Genomic DNA, 14,108 nt, shown 5'->3' on the forward strand with positions numbered 1-14,108 from the left:
ACACACACACACACACACACACACACACACACACACACACACACACACACACGACAACTGTTGATGTGATTTCTTTCTACAATTTCCTCCCTACTAGTGAGAAAACAAATGTTAGCCCTAAACCTCCACTCCTAGAGGAATGGTTTCTGTATAGCCACGAGGAAAGACATTTGCTTTTATTTTTTCTTCACTCCCTCCCTCTCGCTCTGCCCCTCTCTCTCTCGATCAGGTAGAATATGTGACAGGAATATGTCTGATAGATGGATAGCTCTGTGAAGCAGCACTCTGGTCAAAGTGAAAGGTAGGAAACATAGATAGCGGATAGCGAGATAATCTTACAGCTAAGTAGAATTCAGTGAGTACAGATGAAGTAATTCATAATGAATCCTGTTCCCCAGAAAAGAAAGATATCACCCAGAAAACGAACAGAGTTAAGACCCCTGTCTGTCCCTAACTACAAGTAGGTCTCAAAAAGTCTGAATAATAGTGCCACCCACAGTCCGTTCCATGTACTGCATGTGCAGTGTGTGCAAGTATAAAGGTTGTACGAGTCTGTTGGTCTGTCTCTATTGGTCAAGCTATCGGTTACTCTTGAGTTTAAGAATCCTATTCAAATCTCAACTGTCCCTGTCTTCTTAGTAATAACAGACCTTTCTGTCGCTCTTTTTCCCTGCCTTGTTACTGATTTCCCTCCCTCTCTTTCCCTGAACTCTTTCTACTGGTCTCTCTCCCTGCCTCCCTCTTTCCCAACATGTCTATCCCTCCTACTCTTCTTCATGTTCCTCTCTCTGTCCCTCTCTATCTGTCCCTACCAGTTAGTTTTTCTGTGTCGGGTCCCTGCCTAGTTAATCTAGGTGTCCCACCCTCCCACCCGCCCGCCCACCCTCCCTCTATGGACAAACACATAGGGCGTGGGGGCCGTCCTTCAGGGGGAGCGGCCAATAGCGTCCCTCTCCCTCCCCCCAGATCAGGGCAGTGCAATACACAGATGGATGAGTTTCCCATTCACCCTCCTCCTGCTGGCTCACCTAGGAGGATGGATAAAAGGGAGAATGGATACAATAATTTAACTTTAGTATGAACATTTATGTACCTATAATTTTAGTTTAAAAAATATGTGTATGATTACCTCTTGGGTGGGTGTAGAGTATCTAAACGCCATAGCAGGCTGCCAGTCTCTCCTTCAGCAGTGGGGGGAACTGCTCTGAGAACTGCTGCCAGTTCTCCTCCCCAACCTGTTCCTTAAAACCGTGCAAGATCTGCAGAAAGGGGCAAAAGGTGGGGGGGAATTCATTTCCGGCACATTGTCAAGACTACACACTTTTACGGCCAGAGCCAGGATTTGATTATTCCTTCTTCCATTATGTGATCCTTTTAATAGTCTCCCTATCGGTTCTTTTATCAAGACCAGGCCTTAGAACAGCAACAGAGATTCCTGCATTTGAGTGTTTTTCATGTAGGTAATTCAACCTTGTTGCAGTCAATGAAAGTGGGCACGAGCCCCTGGTTCACTGGGAATCCATTGTTGTTGTTTTTTGCTAACTGGACTAGTTGCAACTTTGTTATTTAATTTCGACCACTGAAATATATTAACGATACATTAAAAACTCTTTTTGTGGCCCGATCTTGAAGACGGCGTCTGTGTAAAAATTAAGTTTAAAGACCATATTCTTTAAATCAGCAGTGATTTTTTTTAAGGCAACGTTATCTTTTAGGGGCAAACTTGAAACAAAACGTCAACATTTTATCTCTCTGTCATGTCCCTCTCGCTTACCTGTAGTCATTTGCCCATTATTAATATAAACTTTTGATCAGCACAACTTTAGTATATTTAATGAATAGGAGTTTAATATAATTGCAACAAACTAAATCACACCCAGATAATCTGTGGTCAGGTAGTATTGAGAGAGAGAGAGAGAGAGAATATAACTAATAACCCTTACTATCCTTGATGCTTTGGCAATATTGTTATTTCTGACATTCATGCTAATAAAGCAATTTGAATTGAAATTGAATTGAGAGCGAGAGAGATACTGCTTTCTAAGTATCTGAACTTAAAATGAAAGGCTTCTCTGTTCACCTTACATAAAAGTGATCCAAGTGCATACATAATGCACAAAGAGCGGAAGGAAGGGGACACCTAGAGGTTTTCCCGGGTCCACCTGAACCCTAAGACCCGACTTGGGATAGTACATGTTCCGATACTTGGTTTATACAGTCAGATCAGGTCCTGTTCTGTTCTATTACCGCGGGTCCCGGGTCTGTTTAACATTATGAGTGGATCCGAGAAGACCCGGCCATGATCAGACAGCGCTGAGTGTTTGTGGGTTGAGCGGAGGCCAGATTCGGAGAGCACAAATGATAGAGGGACTGTTGGGTCTCTGTACGTAATAGTGTATTCTAGACCTACTACTCTGTAAAGTGTCCTGAGATAATTTCTGTTATGATTTCACACTATAGCAGCCATGGAAACAACCAATCGTTATTATAGTTCAAAGGGCAAACAAAGTTATCTTTATTATTCTTGGTGCAATAAATTGCAGGTGTTTGGTGTTTTAAGACCCCAACTGAAAGTTGACGTTGGGGGGCTCAAAATACTATCAAGCTGGTTGATGAGTTGCATTTGTCTTTTTAGATTATATTTTGGGCTTGTATGACCTTTAATTAATAGGACAGCTTGAAGACAGGAAAGGAGATAGAGGAGGGACAACAAGCAGCAAAGGGCCGCGGGTCGGACTCAAGTCCAGGCCGCTGCCAAGGACCCAGCCTACCCACACACTCCACTAGAGGTCACCCTTGCAAGTTGACTTTGTAACTGAAATAAGGAGTGGATTAGCCATGTGTTTCAATCAGCAAGCAAGGTATAACCCCAACCCTCCTGGCAAGGAGGATGGTTTATATGCGTTACAGTTCTCTTAATACATCCATGGTTACAGCCTGGCACAGGGGAGGAGGCTATGTCCATAACATTAGGTAGGACACAAATTATGTTTTGATAACTTGTAAATTAACATTCACGTGTTATTAGCAATCATCTTTGAAATCAGTGCCAGTTGGGTCTGTATTCCCCAGGCTCAGCCAGGTTCTGGTCTAACATTTCATTTGTGCAAGGGTCCGCGTCCCTGCTTTTACAGAATAGACGGTTCTGGCGAGTACATTTCTGAAGTCTCTCTTTCAAAAATTCCGAGCCCGTCCTACAATGAGCTAATCTTAGGACATGCCATTTCTGTGTCTGTAGCTTTAAATGCTATTGAGGAGGAGAGAGGTGAGGCAAGGTGGAGGGTGGGGTGTGGCCTTGACCAACTGCCATGCTTTGCTTGTTTTCAAGCCATGTCGTCTCTCTCTTTTTCATGGGTGGGCCAAATTCTCTGGGCAGGCAAAGCAGAGAAAGGGGATGTAACCTTGCCCCTTATGACGCCATAAAGGGGAGATTCCAGATCGACCCATCTGAGCTTTAATTTTCTCAAAGGCAGAGCAGAATACACAGAGCTTGGTTTACACCAATCGCCATTTCTAGCCACTGGGTGACGATCGGCAGGCTGGGGGAACTCATATTAATGTTAAAAAAAACTCATAAAGTGAAATGTTCATGCCATGGGACCTTTCAACCTGAAACACACAGTGAATTTGATTAGCATTACACTTATTTTCCCAACCTGCCCATTGTTAAATTGACAGTCCAGTTGTGGCAAAAAAGTGTTTAAAATGCTGATGGCGCCAGACAGCTCAGTTGATGGAGCAAGCGCCCATATAGAGGTTTACTCCTCGATGCAGCGGCCAGGGTTTAACTCTGATCTGCGGCCCTTTGCTGCATGTCATTCACCCCTCTCTCCCCTTTCATGTCTTTCAGTCCTTTCAAATAAAGGCCAAAAAAAATGCCCAAAATAATAATCTTTGAAAATGCTGATTGAGTCAATAAGCAGCCAAGCCAGGGCAAGCCTCATTATCCCAGAGCAGCAGGAGAAGAGTAGGTGTACACAGTACATTGTCCTTACTAGGTAAAAGTCCCTTTCTATTCAAACAGAAATAGGGTACTGAAAGTGAAATAGAACAGAATTGATCACCAGGTTAATTTGGCCTACTATGGACTCGCTCTGCTGTCAACACACTGATTAAATACCTTAAAAAGGAACACTAAGTATTAAAGAGGTTCTCGATTTGTGTAAATACATGCATCAGTGGATTTTGCATTAAATTTACAGGCAGAGCATTTTAGCCTATATGTGGTGAGCTCCTGAGGGGGAGCGTGTTCACTTCATTTCTCTGCAGAACAAAACAGTTTCCTTGTTGCTGAGATGAACACACCTCTACACCTCACAGTGACTCACGCAGCAGAGGAAGAGGAGCGTGAAGAGTGTGATGATGTCATGGGGAATGGTTGTGGGAAAACAAACTTGTTCTACAATATGACCTGGACTTTGTTTCTACCACTGATCGACACAACATTGCGTGTCGCCCCTCACCTTATAGAACATGTCTCTCAAATCGTCCTTAGGATTCACCCAGGAGGCCACTGCGTCACAGAAGAAGATGAAGTCCTGAACAAACACAGAGGAAGAGGTGAGACGGTTTCATCAATCTCGACAACCCCTGTGGGTTTACAGCCAGGTGCAGACTGTGAAAGCCATAACTTACTGCCTCCAATGTCTCACCTGCACCACGCCTCCAGGGTTCACACCAATCATCATGCAAATCCCACGGAAGGCAGAGTCTTTTTCCTCGTTGTCTCTGATGTTCCGCAGAGACGTACACCTGCAGCACGCAATTATTATTGACCAACTCTTATCTCGTCTACGACAGAACAGTTATAAACGAGAACAAGTGCTGAAACCAATTTCAAAAAGTAAAATGGTGACAGCCTGTCGTCATCTTCCTGACATTTTGTCTTTTTACTAAGCTTGAGACAACTGATAGTGTTTTTATTCTGACTGCTTGCGGATTCCAATCATTTTGTCTAAAAAATGTCAACACTTCAGCCTTTGTAATCCTGTGATTGGAGCAGTGTGATCACACAGACAGGCGAGGTGGCAAAATGAGAAAAAAAATAAGAATAGAGTGATAAGTGATAGGGATAAAAATACAGAGTCAATAAGAGAGAGTGGAAATTATCTCTCAAAATAAAGAGATTAAAAAGTCTCACCAGGGCCGGATAAACTGCGGCAGCATGGGCGCGACCTCCTGAGGACACACGTAGCCCAGCCGCCCGATGGTGATTGCTGGAGGGAGAGGGAGAGAGAGAGAGAGGAATCAGTACTGTTTTTAGAAGAGTGCGCGTGTAGAATCATCACACAAACTGCACTCGCTTCACTTCTCTGCTCTGGTTTTTAGCATTTTAACACATAACTATAAAATCTATCTGTTCTCTATGAAAAACAAATATTAAAAACATGCATGTACCGGTGTTCTCCAGCAGGGTCTTGGGGGTGTTGGGTCGATTAATAATCTCAACCAGCTGGTTCAGGACCATAGAGATGTACGGCTGCATCTCCACTCCTGTTAGGAGACACACATCAATACATTGCATCTCATATGTAACCGAACATCCACTTAACAGTATCACATAGAAAAAAACATTTACTACCAACTTACCCATCTGCATACAGATCTCTCCTATGGCCCAAGTTGCATTGTTGCAGACAGAGATGAACTCTGGGTTGAGATTTGTTCCAAGGATTGGCATGAATTCAGCTGCAGCAAATGCACACACACATGACGAAAAAATAATTATCTTCACAAACAATACAAAAAAAAAAGAGGATGATGGAACATTATGTATGCAACTGAGTGGGAGGGAGTGAGATAATTACCAATACACGGTTTAACATGAGGGAAGCAAGCCTTGGTCAAGTCACCCAGCAGAGCAAATGAGCTCTGTCTTACTTCAGGCATCGTATCCTGGGACAGAAGCGACAGAGTGACAAAGACAAATGTGAACACACACCGTTAACAGAGTGGAAGAATTTTCCAGTGGCACCCGACCAACAGAATATTGACGTAGGCTTAAAATTTCAAAATCTCAAATGCATTTAAGTTCCCACCATATAAAACATTTCCACCAATTATTAAGGCAATTTTAAATTACGTACTTTCTGTTTCTGACTTTGTCTTTACTCTGCAAAACTAGTTTTTCGTGTTTGTAGAAAAGAAAGCGAGGGAGGGCGGGAGGGAGACGGCCCATTCAAATTCTGTTTAGCTCCCTTCTTTAATCACAAATACTGCATATTCATACAAATTTACAGCCAAATTCACAATACAGTTGTTCTCATTAGGGTTGTCTTATTGATTTTTTTTTGTACCGCACAGCTAGGAGCCCCAGGCACTGGTGGCTCTGAGGGAGAGCAGGTGCCGCTCATCCTATAAATACAACACAGTGTGGGGATGAACAGCTCCGTGAGGAGGAGGGGACATTCTGGACCCTCCACTCTGTGCCTGCCAAATGCATGTGAGCAGACAGATAGCTATTGAACACTGTTTATTGACACTAACACACTTGCCAAAAAAAACTAAAAAATCCAGTGGTAACACGTTTGACTTTGCGGGGGGCGTGACATTCTTGTAAGTCATATTTGACAAAAGCATCCATATGCTCCACATGAATGTAACAAAAGAGTGAAAGAATGATTTGACTAAACTTATGGGGGACAAAATCCTTAAAAACGGCAAATCAGACACACACAGGCTCTCCTCACCTGCATGCACTGGAAAAGCAGCGTCATGATGTTACTGCGGGCCACAAGCGTGTCCACGTGGCCCCCCAGTCCCTCAGCTAAGCCACTTAAAAGATCTAATGCCACGATCATGAAGTCCTTGTCGGGTGCTTCGTACTGGTCTGGCTGCTGACTGTACATCTGTGACAAAGAGAGAATGGAAGGGAAGGTGGAGAGAAACGGTTAGAAATGGGAACGATGGGACAAAGTGCCATTGTCATTATGTAAAGTAGCAAAAACATAAATTGCCTCTGCAAAGTCCATGTGCATGTGAGTGGGGCTCACCATGGCTTGAGCCAGTGTCTTCTGGACCAAGGTGACACAGCGCTGGTAGACAGGCTCGCAGTAGGGGAGGAAGCCGCTCTGCAGCGCCGTAGCAACAGATGACAGACACTCAAGCAGGGGGAAGAGATCTTTGTCTTCGTCCTTTAGCTCATTCCACTTGGCTATCAGCGGAGGCATCAGCTTCTCTATGTACTCCTAAAACACAAGTGGAGGATTTTGGTCCGTCATTCATATGTTCCATTACCACAATGATTTTACATGTTACACACGTTGGTGCTCACAGGCTGGTTGAGATGGTGTCCCACAGAGTCCGCCAGTGTTCCTATAGCATCATAGAGGATGAGCAGGTTCTTGTGCTGGTACTTCCCAAAAGCGAAAACCAGCGTATCCAGGATGAAGCTCAGGTAAGGCACCAGCTCTGTGCACGCCTCCTCCTCCAGGGTGGCAAACGCGCTGTAGAAAAGGCGAGATGGGGTCAACTAATGTATACGCGAAAAGTGAGAAAACACTGGAGAGTCAACATATTGTAAAACTTAAAGAACTGTACCTGCATGCTGCTTCCTGTACCCTCTTATTTCCATCCAGGATGCGTTTGAGCAGCTCAGTCATGAGGGGTTTGAGGTGTGCGTCAGGGGGCTGGCTGACCACCCAGTGGGCGTAGCGGCTGAGGGTCCAGCAGGCAATGGAGCGGACCAGGGCCTTCTTGTCGCACAAACACTGGATGAGGTGGGGGATGAGCTCAGGCAAGTAAGGTACCATGCCTTGCATGCAACCTGGAAGGAGAAACGTTTTATGCACCAGCAGCTGGTTAGCTTAACATAGTCCAAATACTGGAAAGGGGGAACAACTAGCCTGGCTCTCTGCAAAGGTAACTAAATCCACCTAACGGCATCTACAAAGCTCACTAATTAACACGTTACATCTGGTTCATTTAAGCCACACAAAAAAAAACACAAATCCAAGAAGTACAACAAGGTTGTGTGTTGGGACAATTTTTTGGTGGGGACCAGTAAGTTTCTGGTGTCCCTGCTGGTCGCTGGGCAACTGGTTCCTTGATACAACTGTTAATCCGTGCGGTTTATTTGACTATTGTATACTGCACTTCAAGTCTGTGCTGCGTCTCACCCTCAGCAATAGCTCCCAGCACTAGGATGCCAGACTCCTTAATGACCCAGTCAGGGTGGAACAGCAGTCCTTTGAGCAGGGGCAGGAGATGGGGAAGCAACTCCTCACGAAACACGTTGGCAAGAACGTCCAGAGCCGCGGCCGAACACTTCCCTGGAGGGGAGGGGAGCACCATCAGCATTACATAACTTTCAAACTGTAATAACGCTCTGTAGAGTCACTGGCACAACACAGCATGAGAGAATCCAAATACAAATAACAAATTGTGGGAACATTTTTTTTTCTTCTTCTTCTTAAAAAAACGTATACTACCCTTTAAATATTAAACCCTTGCTCAAAAAAAGTGGTTAATAGTTTAAGAATGCACTTAAAGAGTAAGAATTTCCACATGGTCACCAGAGAGGATTACTAAAGCTGCGTGTCTTACGTAGGTTCCAGTCAGAGAGTGTGTCATCGTCGTCGTCCTCGTCTTCATCGATGTCCTCCCCCTCCTCGCCCTCCCCTCCTTCGTGCTGCAGAGTTACGGTTCGGGACTTGTGGAAGCGAGGTTTGATGTCTTGCTCACTATCAGGAACTGCCTCATCCTCTTCAACGTCGCCCTGAAGGACAACAGAGAGAAATGTGAATGAATGCAGAATGGACACCAATAATAAAAAAAAGAAGAGACAAGAAGTATGAGCATTTGATTTATCCAGGGGGGGGGGGCTCACCTTCAGAAGAATAATGTCAATCTCCGAGTATTTCATCCCATTCACCAGGATAGGGATCAGTCTGTAAAAAAGAGACAGACAGACACATAACTATTCAGATGAAATTCCTACAGCACTTGATTTTTAATTCCTTGTGTTCAACTTAACCATGTCCAACAACTTGTTGGCATGTGTGAGCACTTACTGGACCAAGTGCCCAGACAGGGCCTCTTTGCAGATGGGCTGTTCAGCCAGAGTCAGCCAGAACTCACAGGCCTCCAGAGCCACGTTCTCATCTGGGTCCTGGGTCCGCTGCAGCATGTACTGGTGACAGACCATAAGAGATGATGAGGAGGAGGAGGAAGAAGGGAAAGCCACACACGTTTCAAGTGGAATCTAAGTTCAAGTCCCACACTCACCTGGATAATGCTGTGCATGTGTGGGATGAGGCGGTCAATGCGGACTTCCAGCAGCATGACCAGAGCCCTGCACACATTCTTCCGCACCTCACTGTCCTCGTCACCGGCCAGTGCAAACAAACTCTGGATACAAAAGAGTCAAGTGGTGAAAAGGGTTGAGTGGCAGAGAGAGACAGGAAAGATTGGCAGGGCCAACAAATGTTGGGGAAGACAAAAAATTGTGTGTGAAAGAGATAACGGAAGTAACTTTCAAACATGCACTTTTTTTAATCACCCTTTATAAATGCAGATACCGATAGATCCGGAAATGCCTAATATCGGTCCGCTGATATATCTGCCGGGCTCTATTCAATATTAAACTAACTCTCTAAACAGACTCTATTGGGTAAAATGGGTGTCCATCTGATTACTGTGGTGCTCACCTCAATGAAGGTGTCAATGTTATCCATCAGAGCTTGAGCTCGACCAATGATGAACTGGTTTACACACGCTATAGCATGTGACCTGAGAGAGCGAAAGAAACAAACAGGTGAGATCTATGACATTGATTCTAACAGGGAGAGTCAAAGTGGAAGGTCTGAAGCAGAAAGACAAAGCGCAGAGGCAGAGTAAGGAAACAAAAGACTGGTGTTTCACTGACCTGATCTTGGGGCTGCAGTGCTTAAAAAACTGTAGGAATTTGGGGATCATGATGTTAAGAGGTCTGTTCAGAGCATCGCTATCCAACAACTCGGATGAATCCTCGCAGATCTTCTGCAATGCTCCAAAAGAACCCTGAAAGGTGGAAGAAAATCATAAAGAAAGAATGTTACAGACAAAATAAACAGATACAAATCTGACTATTGCATTAACATTACAGAGCTATTAGTGTGTGCAGGCAGGTGAGCCTGACCTCGCAGGTGTTATAGTCGTCCGAGTTGAGCAGATTACAAAGCTGAGGCAACAGTTCTGGCCAGGTCTGCAACTCTCCTTTAGAGGCAATGGTCGTGATCAGGATGCCTTTATGATGGATAATAGAAAGGATAAATAAGTAACTAATAACTTAAACTTCCAAATGCATTCAAAACATTTTGAAAATGCAGCGCTTGCTCCCACACAGCCACATTACCTGCAAAAACCCAACCACTTACATAGTAGTCTGACTCACACTTTTTCACTCAAACACCCACCAATCGTAGCTCTAATAAGCGGTGAAGGATCTCCGATGTTGTTGAGGCATTCTCGTTTGATGAAGTCAGCCACATTGGGAGGGAAGTTCTGGTAGTGAGCCTTAACATTGTTCTTCAGTATGAGACCGCTCAGAGAGCGAGTGGGCTCGTCTTGAGAGGGAAGGCAGCAGCGGAGTGTAAGAGCATAAAGACATGATTATTATTTTTTTACTTAAATGGGAAGGAGGAAGTTAGGTACAGAAATATTTGCAGATTACAAGCAAGGTTATTCAGTAAATGACTCCTATTCTATTGTTAGAATCTTTATATTTGACGTGCATACATACCCTCAGATTTGAGGCTTGTGAGGACAAAGATGAGATAGTTGTTGAAATCTGGAAACTGATTAAGTTGCTCCAGTTTCTGCAAGGTATGTTAAGGAGTTCAACCATCCGCACACACATAGCAAAAGCTCACACACCCTTGCATACCTTGTGATCGTGTTTGACATTTGGGCAGCATGGACCAATATACAATCACAATCAATCACACCAGTTCACCAGATGTGATGCAAGCTGCGGCATGACACACCCAGTCAGTTTTATTATTACCCTCTTTTACACAAAAGCTCTCATGTGTAAAGTTAAATCTCACACCTTTTTGTACACACCCACACACACACATAAGGATACTTCTTGCACAGCTCTCTGTGTTGCTGTGTCTGGGGACTGGGAGTCCTTGAGTAGCTGAAGCACTTGCTGCAGACCCTGTTCATCTGGCTGCCACTCCATCCTACAAGAGACACGTACACACACATTACCAGTTTATGAAGCATGCATTATATTGGTTCTCACCACCTGTGACCTCAGCACTCCGTGCGTTACTACACAAATCACGTATAAGTAACGTAAACTATGCACACAGTAAGGATTACAAAACAACCAGTATGTGATAGCTGCCTTTAACAAAAGCAACGACTTGTCAAATACCCGCGTAACCTGTTACCTCTCAATCTTATTTTTTAGAGAAAACACTAAATTAATTATAAATAAGTGTCTGCAATGTAACCGTTAGCACTGCCGTGACAACGGTACTGTTAATGGAAATTTTCCGTTTCTGGCTACATGAAATCAGAAAGTATCCCTACGCAGTTGTCAATTAATTAGTTAGTAGGTAAGTAACAGTTGCATTATTAAGTAACCACACCAATTATCACACACAATCTAAACATCCTTTTCCACATGAGGCCCAGACGGCACAGATGCTAACGTCTGGCTCATTCAGCTAGCTAGCTAGCTCAGTTAGCGTCGCTATTCACACAGAAAAACAGCTGCAGAACGCTATCTTACGTTAACTATTAGGACATCACGTTGCGTTGTCAAAGTAGTGTTTGTAATCAAAGCAACAAAGAATGCGCAAATGGAAGACATTATTACCCAGAGCAGTCGCATTTCAACCCAGCTACCAGTAGCATGGCTAGCTAGCATCATCTTAAAAGTACCGCGAAAGATTTTACCTGGTCACTGCGACGTGGTAGATCTATATTTCTATAGATTATAGTGCAGTTACGCTGGGACGACTAACATTAAATACAATCTGACTGCGATCTGTGCAGCTATATACAAACTCTCTGTTGATCTGTGTGGTTGCTATGCTAGCTGGTATGTGACAGAGATTGCATGCCTTGCATTCAAGCCGGTTGATCAGTTTGATCAGGACCGGCTTCCGTACTGGACAACTGTCTAGCAAAATAACCGTAGATAGTTACAACTACTGAGTTGGCCGTTTTTTAGATAGTCGGTACGCAGTATATATCAGTGTTTGTTGTTGTCTTTAAAAAAAAAAGTGAATTCATTAAGATGCATTACATATTTCAATTATGTGAACATACATGTTATATGAATCGTTTTGTGTTGTTTCCCTTCTGACCACTAGATGATGTCAACTCCTAATTCCTACAGCATAACTACTGTGTAAAATGTATGAACTGCAGGGCGTAGAGAACATCACGAACACCAGTGGAAGCTATCAAAATTACTACCATTGTATGAAGCTTGTTATGCCCCCTCAGTTTTGATGATAAGTCTCAACATGATGTTTGAATTAATCTCTGGTCGGAAGATAAGAAAATTCCCATTCACACACAAATAAACAACCAACATTGTAGGCTCCACAGAAGCAAGATGTTGCAGGTCTACTATACTGGATTTTAATGCCTTGTAAATATGTGTCAAAATCAATGTCCGTCCTCTGTAAAATCACAGGAAGCAGCTATATTCTCTAAGCACTAATTCAGTAAATATGAGGCCACTCTGTGTATGTTACTCACCACTACTTCCTTTCATTTCGAAATCCTTGACAAAACTGAATTTCTGAAACAAGGCTTTAGCAAAGTGGAAGTGTTCTAACATGATTAAATGTCATTTTAGTAGGCTATCTCAGTCTTTTGAAAGAAGAACAGAGACTTTCATATCAAGTACACACAACTTTAATAAACATAGGCCTATGTCAAGATGTGTTAATTACAGTAAACAAATTTTGAGTACACATTCACATTCCTGTATCAATAATCAACACATAGACAGTGAATGGAATGGGAAGTGGAATTTCATGTCGTCTGAAGAAACAATGGAATCACATTGAAAAAGAGTAGAGCTCTGCATAAGTGACACAATGTATATTTAGGAAACAAAGTTCAGCACAGAGAGCTGATTTCACTCTTGCTACAGCCCCACTTGCAGCAGGCGTTGGACAGTCCGACCACTACATCCCGTCCTTTCCTATCTGCACTCCGTAGAGCCTCCAGCACCTCGTCTGAGATTGGTGAGCGAGCTGAGCGGCTGAATCCAGCAGCCACAGATGCCTCATTCATTGTTTGATCTCTCCATACTTTGGACTCTCCAGGATCCTGCTCGTCGATAAGTTGAGAGATAGGATTTGTGTTCCATGGGTCAAAGGCCTCTTCTCCAATAAGAGCTGATAAAAAAGCAAGGACACATCTCTTAATAGTTGGCTACTTGTTTAACCATAAGAACAGAGGGCACATCATACAAAAATAAACCTATTCATGTCCATAGTCTCTCTCTTACCTGAGTCTCCTATGCTTCTCCTCCAGCGAGAACCACCACAGGTGAAGATGACAGCTCGAATGAACTCTCTTCCACACAGTTTCACCCCATAGAAAGAGGGGTGGCCATCATTGGACCGCACCCTGTCTACCAGTGCCACCAACAAGCCCAGGGTCAAGAGTGCTTCCTTCCACATGTTGAGAATGAAAAGATGCCGCAGGGGTCTCTAATGCCGCTTGAGGTGTCTATGTGGTTTGTGTTTCTTTCGGGACAGCATCTTTTATAGGCCTCAGCATCTCAGAGAAGGACCTCAACTCACCTCCACTCTCCGTCATGCCCGGAGATAAGACCGGAGACCTTTAGGAGCAACAATGCACATAGAGACAAATAAAGTTGTGATAAAGTAGCAAATGATGCCAGAGGTGATGTCAACAGAGAGCTTGTGGCTATCTTATCCCTTGTGACCTTTTCCTGGCCTTTCTGTCACCTTACATAATTTTGGATTGTGCTGTATGTCACACAATCTCTCTGTCTTGCTATCTGCTCTGCTGTGCATTGGATGGAGATCACTATCCACCTCAAAGATAACTAGGGTGCCATACATTGGTGTTCACTGTGTCAAAGTGGCACACATATACACACTCTACAGATATTATTCAGGGGCCAA

General features: G+C 43.8%; 2 protein-coding genes across 5 annotated transcripts; both read right to left on the reverse strand.

Moving 5' to 3' along the window:
- Positions 1-890: 890 nt before the first annotated feature.
- tnpo2b (transportin 2b) lies at positions 891-12,107 on the reverse strand. 4 transcript variants are annotated; one of them, XM_032538123.1, is made up of 24 exons: positions 11,890-12,107; positions 11,066-11,165; positions 10,721-10,796; positions 10,395-10,544; positions 10,118-10,224; positions 9,866-9,999; positions 9,648-9,729; positions 9,226-9,348; positions 9,012-9,130; positions 8,828-8,888; positions 8,545-8,716; positions 8,118-8,270; positions 7,540-7,765; positions 7,274-7,445; positions 6,993-7,187; positions 6,690-6,848; positions 5,808-5,895; positions 5,590-5,688; positions 5,398-5,493; positions 5,141-5,216; positions 4,653-4,752; positions 4,464-4,538; positions 1,130-1,259; positions 891-1,028 (listed from the first exon to the last, which is right to left on the reverse strand). In XM_032538123.1, exons 2-23 carry the CDS (start codon positions 11,162-11,164, stop codon positions 1,152-1,154), a joined length of 2,670 nt encoding a protein of 889 aa, XP_032394014.1. In that variant the 5' UTR covers position 11,165; positions 11,890-12,107; the 3' UTR covers positions 891-1,028; positions 1,130-1,151. The 4 variants fall into 4 exon arrangements, with proteins under 4 accessions (XP_032394014.1, XP_032394005.1, XP_032393998.1 ...); XM_032538114.1 differs by having other exon boundaries at positions 5,808-5,901; XM_032538107.1 differs by having other exon boundaries at positions 6,957-7,187.
- A 729-nt stretch (positions 12,108-12,836) lies between these two features.
- On the reverse strand, positions 12,837-13,804 carry rln3b (relaxin 3b). The gene is made up of 2 exons (XM_032538386.1): positions 13,463-13,804; positions 12,837-13,349 (listed from the first exon to the last, which is right to left on the reverse strand). Exons 1-2 carry the CDS (start codon positions 13,635-13,637, stop codon positions 13,069-13,071), a joined length of 456 nt encoding a protein of 151 aa, XP_032394277.1. The 5' UTR covers positions 13,638-13,804; the 3' UTR covers positions 12,837-13,068.
- Between the last annotated feature and the right edge of the window lie 304 nt (positions 13,805-14,108).

The sequence above is a fragment of the Etheostoma spectabile genome, chromosome 2 (genome assembly GCF_008692095.1).
Source record: "Etheostoma spectabile isolate EspeVRDwgs_2016 chromosome 2, UIUC_Espe_1.0, whole genome shotgun sequence".
Taxonomy (NCBI): domain Eukaryota; kingdom Metazoa; phylum Chordata; class Actinopteri; order Perciformes; family Percidae; genus Etheostoma; species Etheostoma spectabile.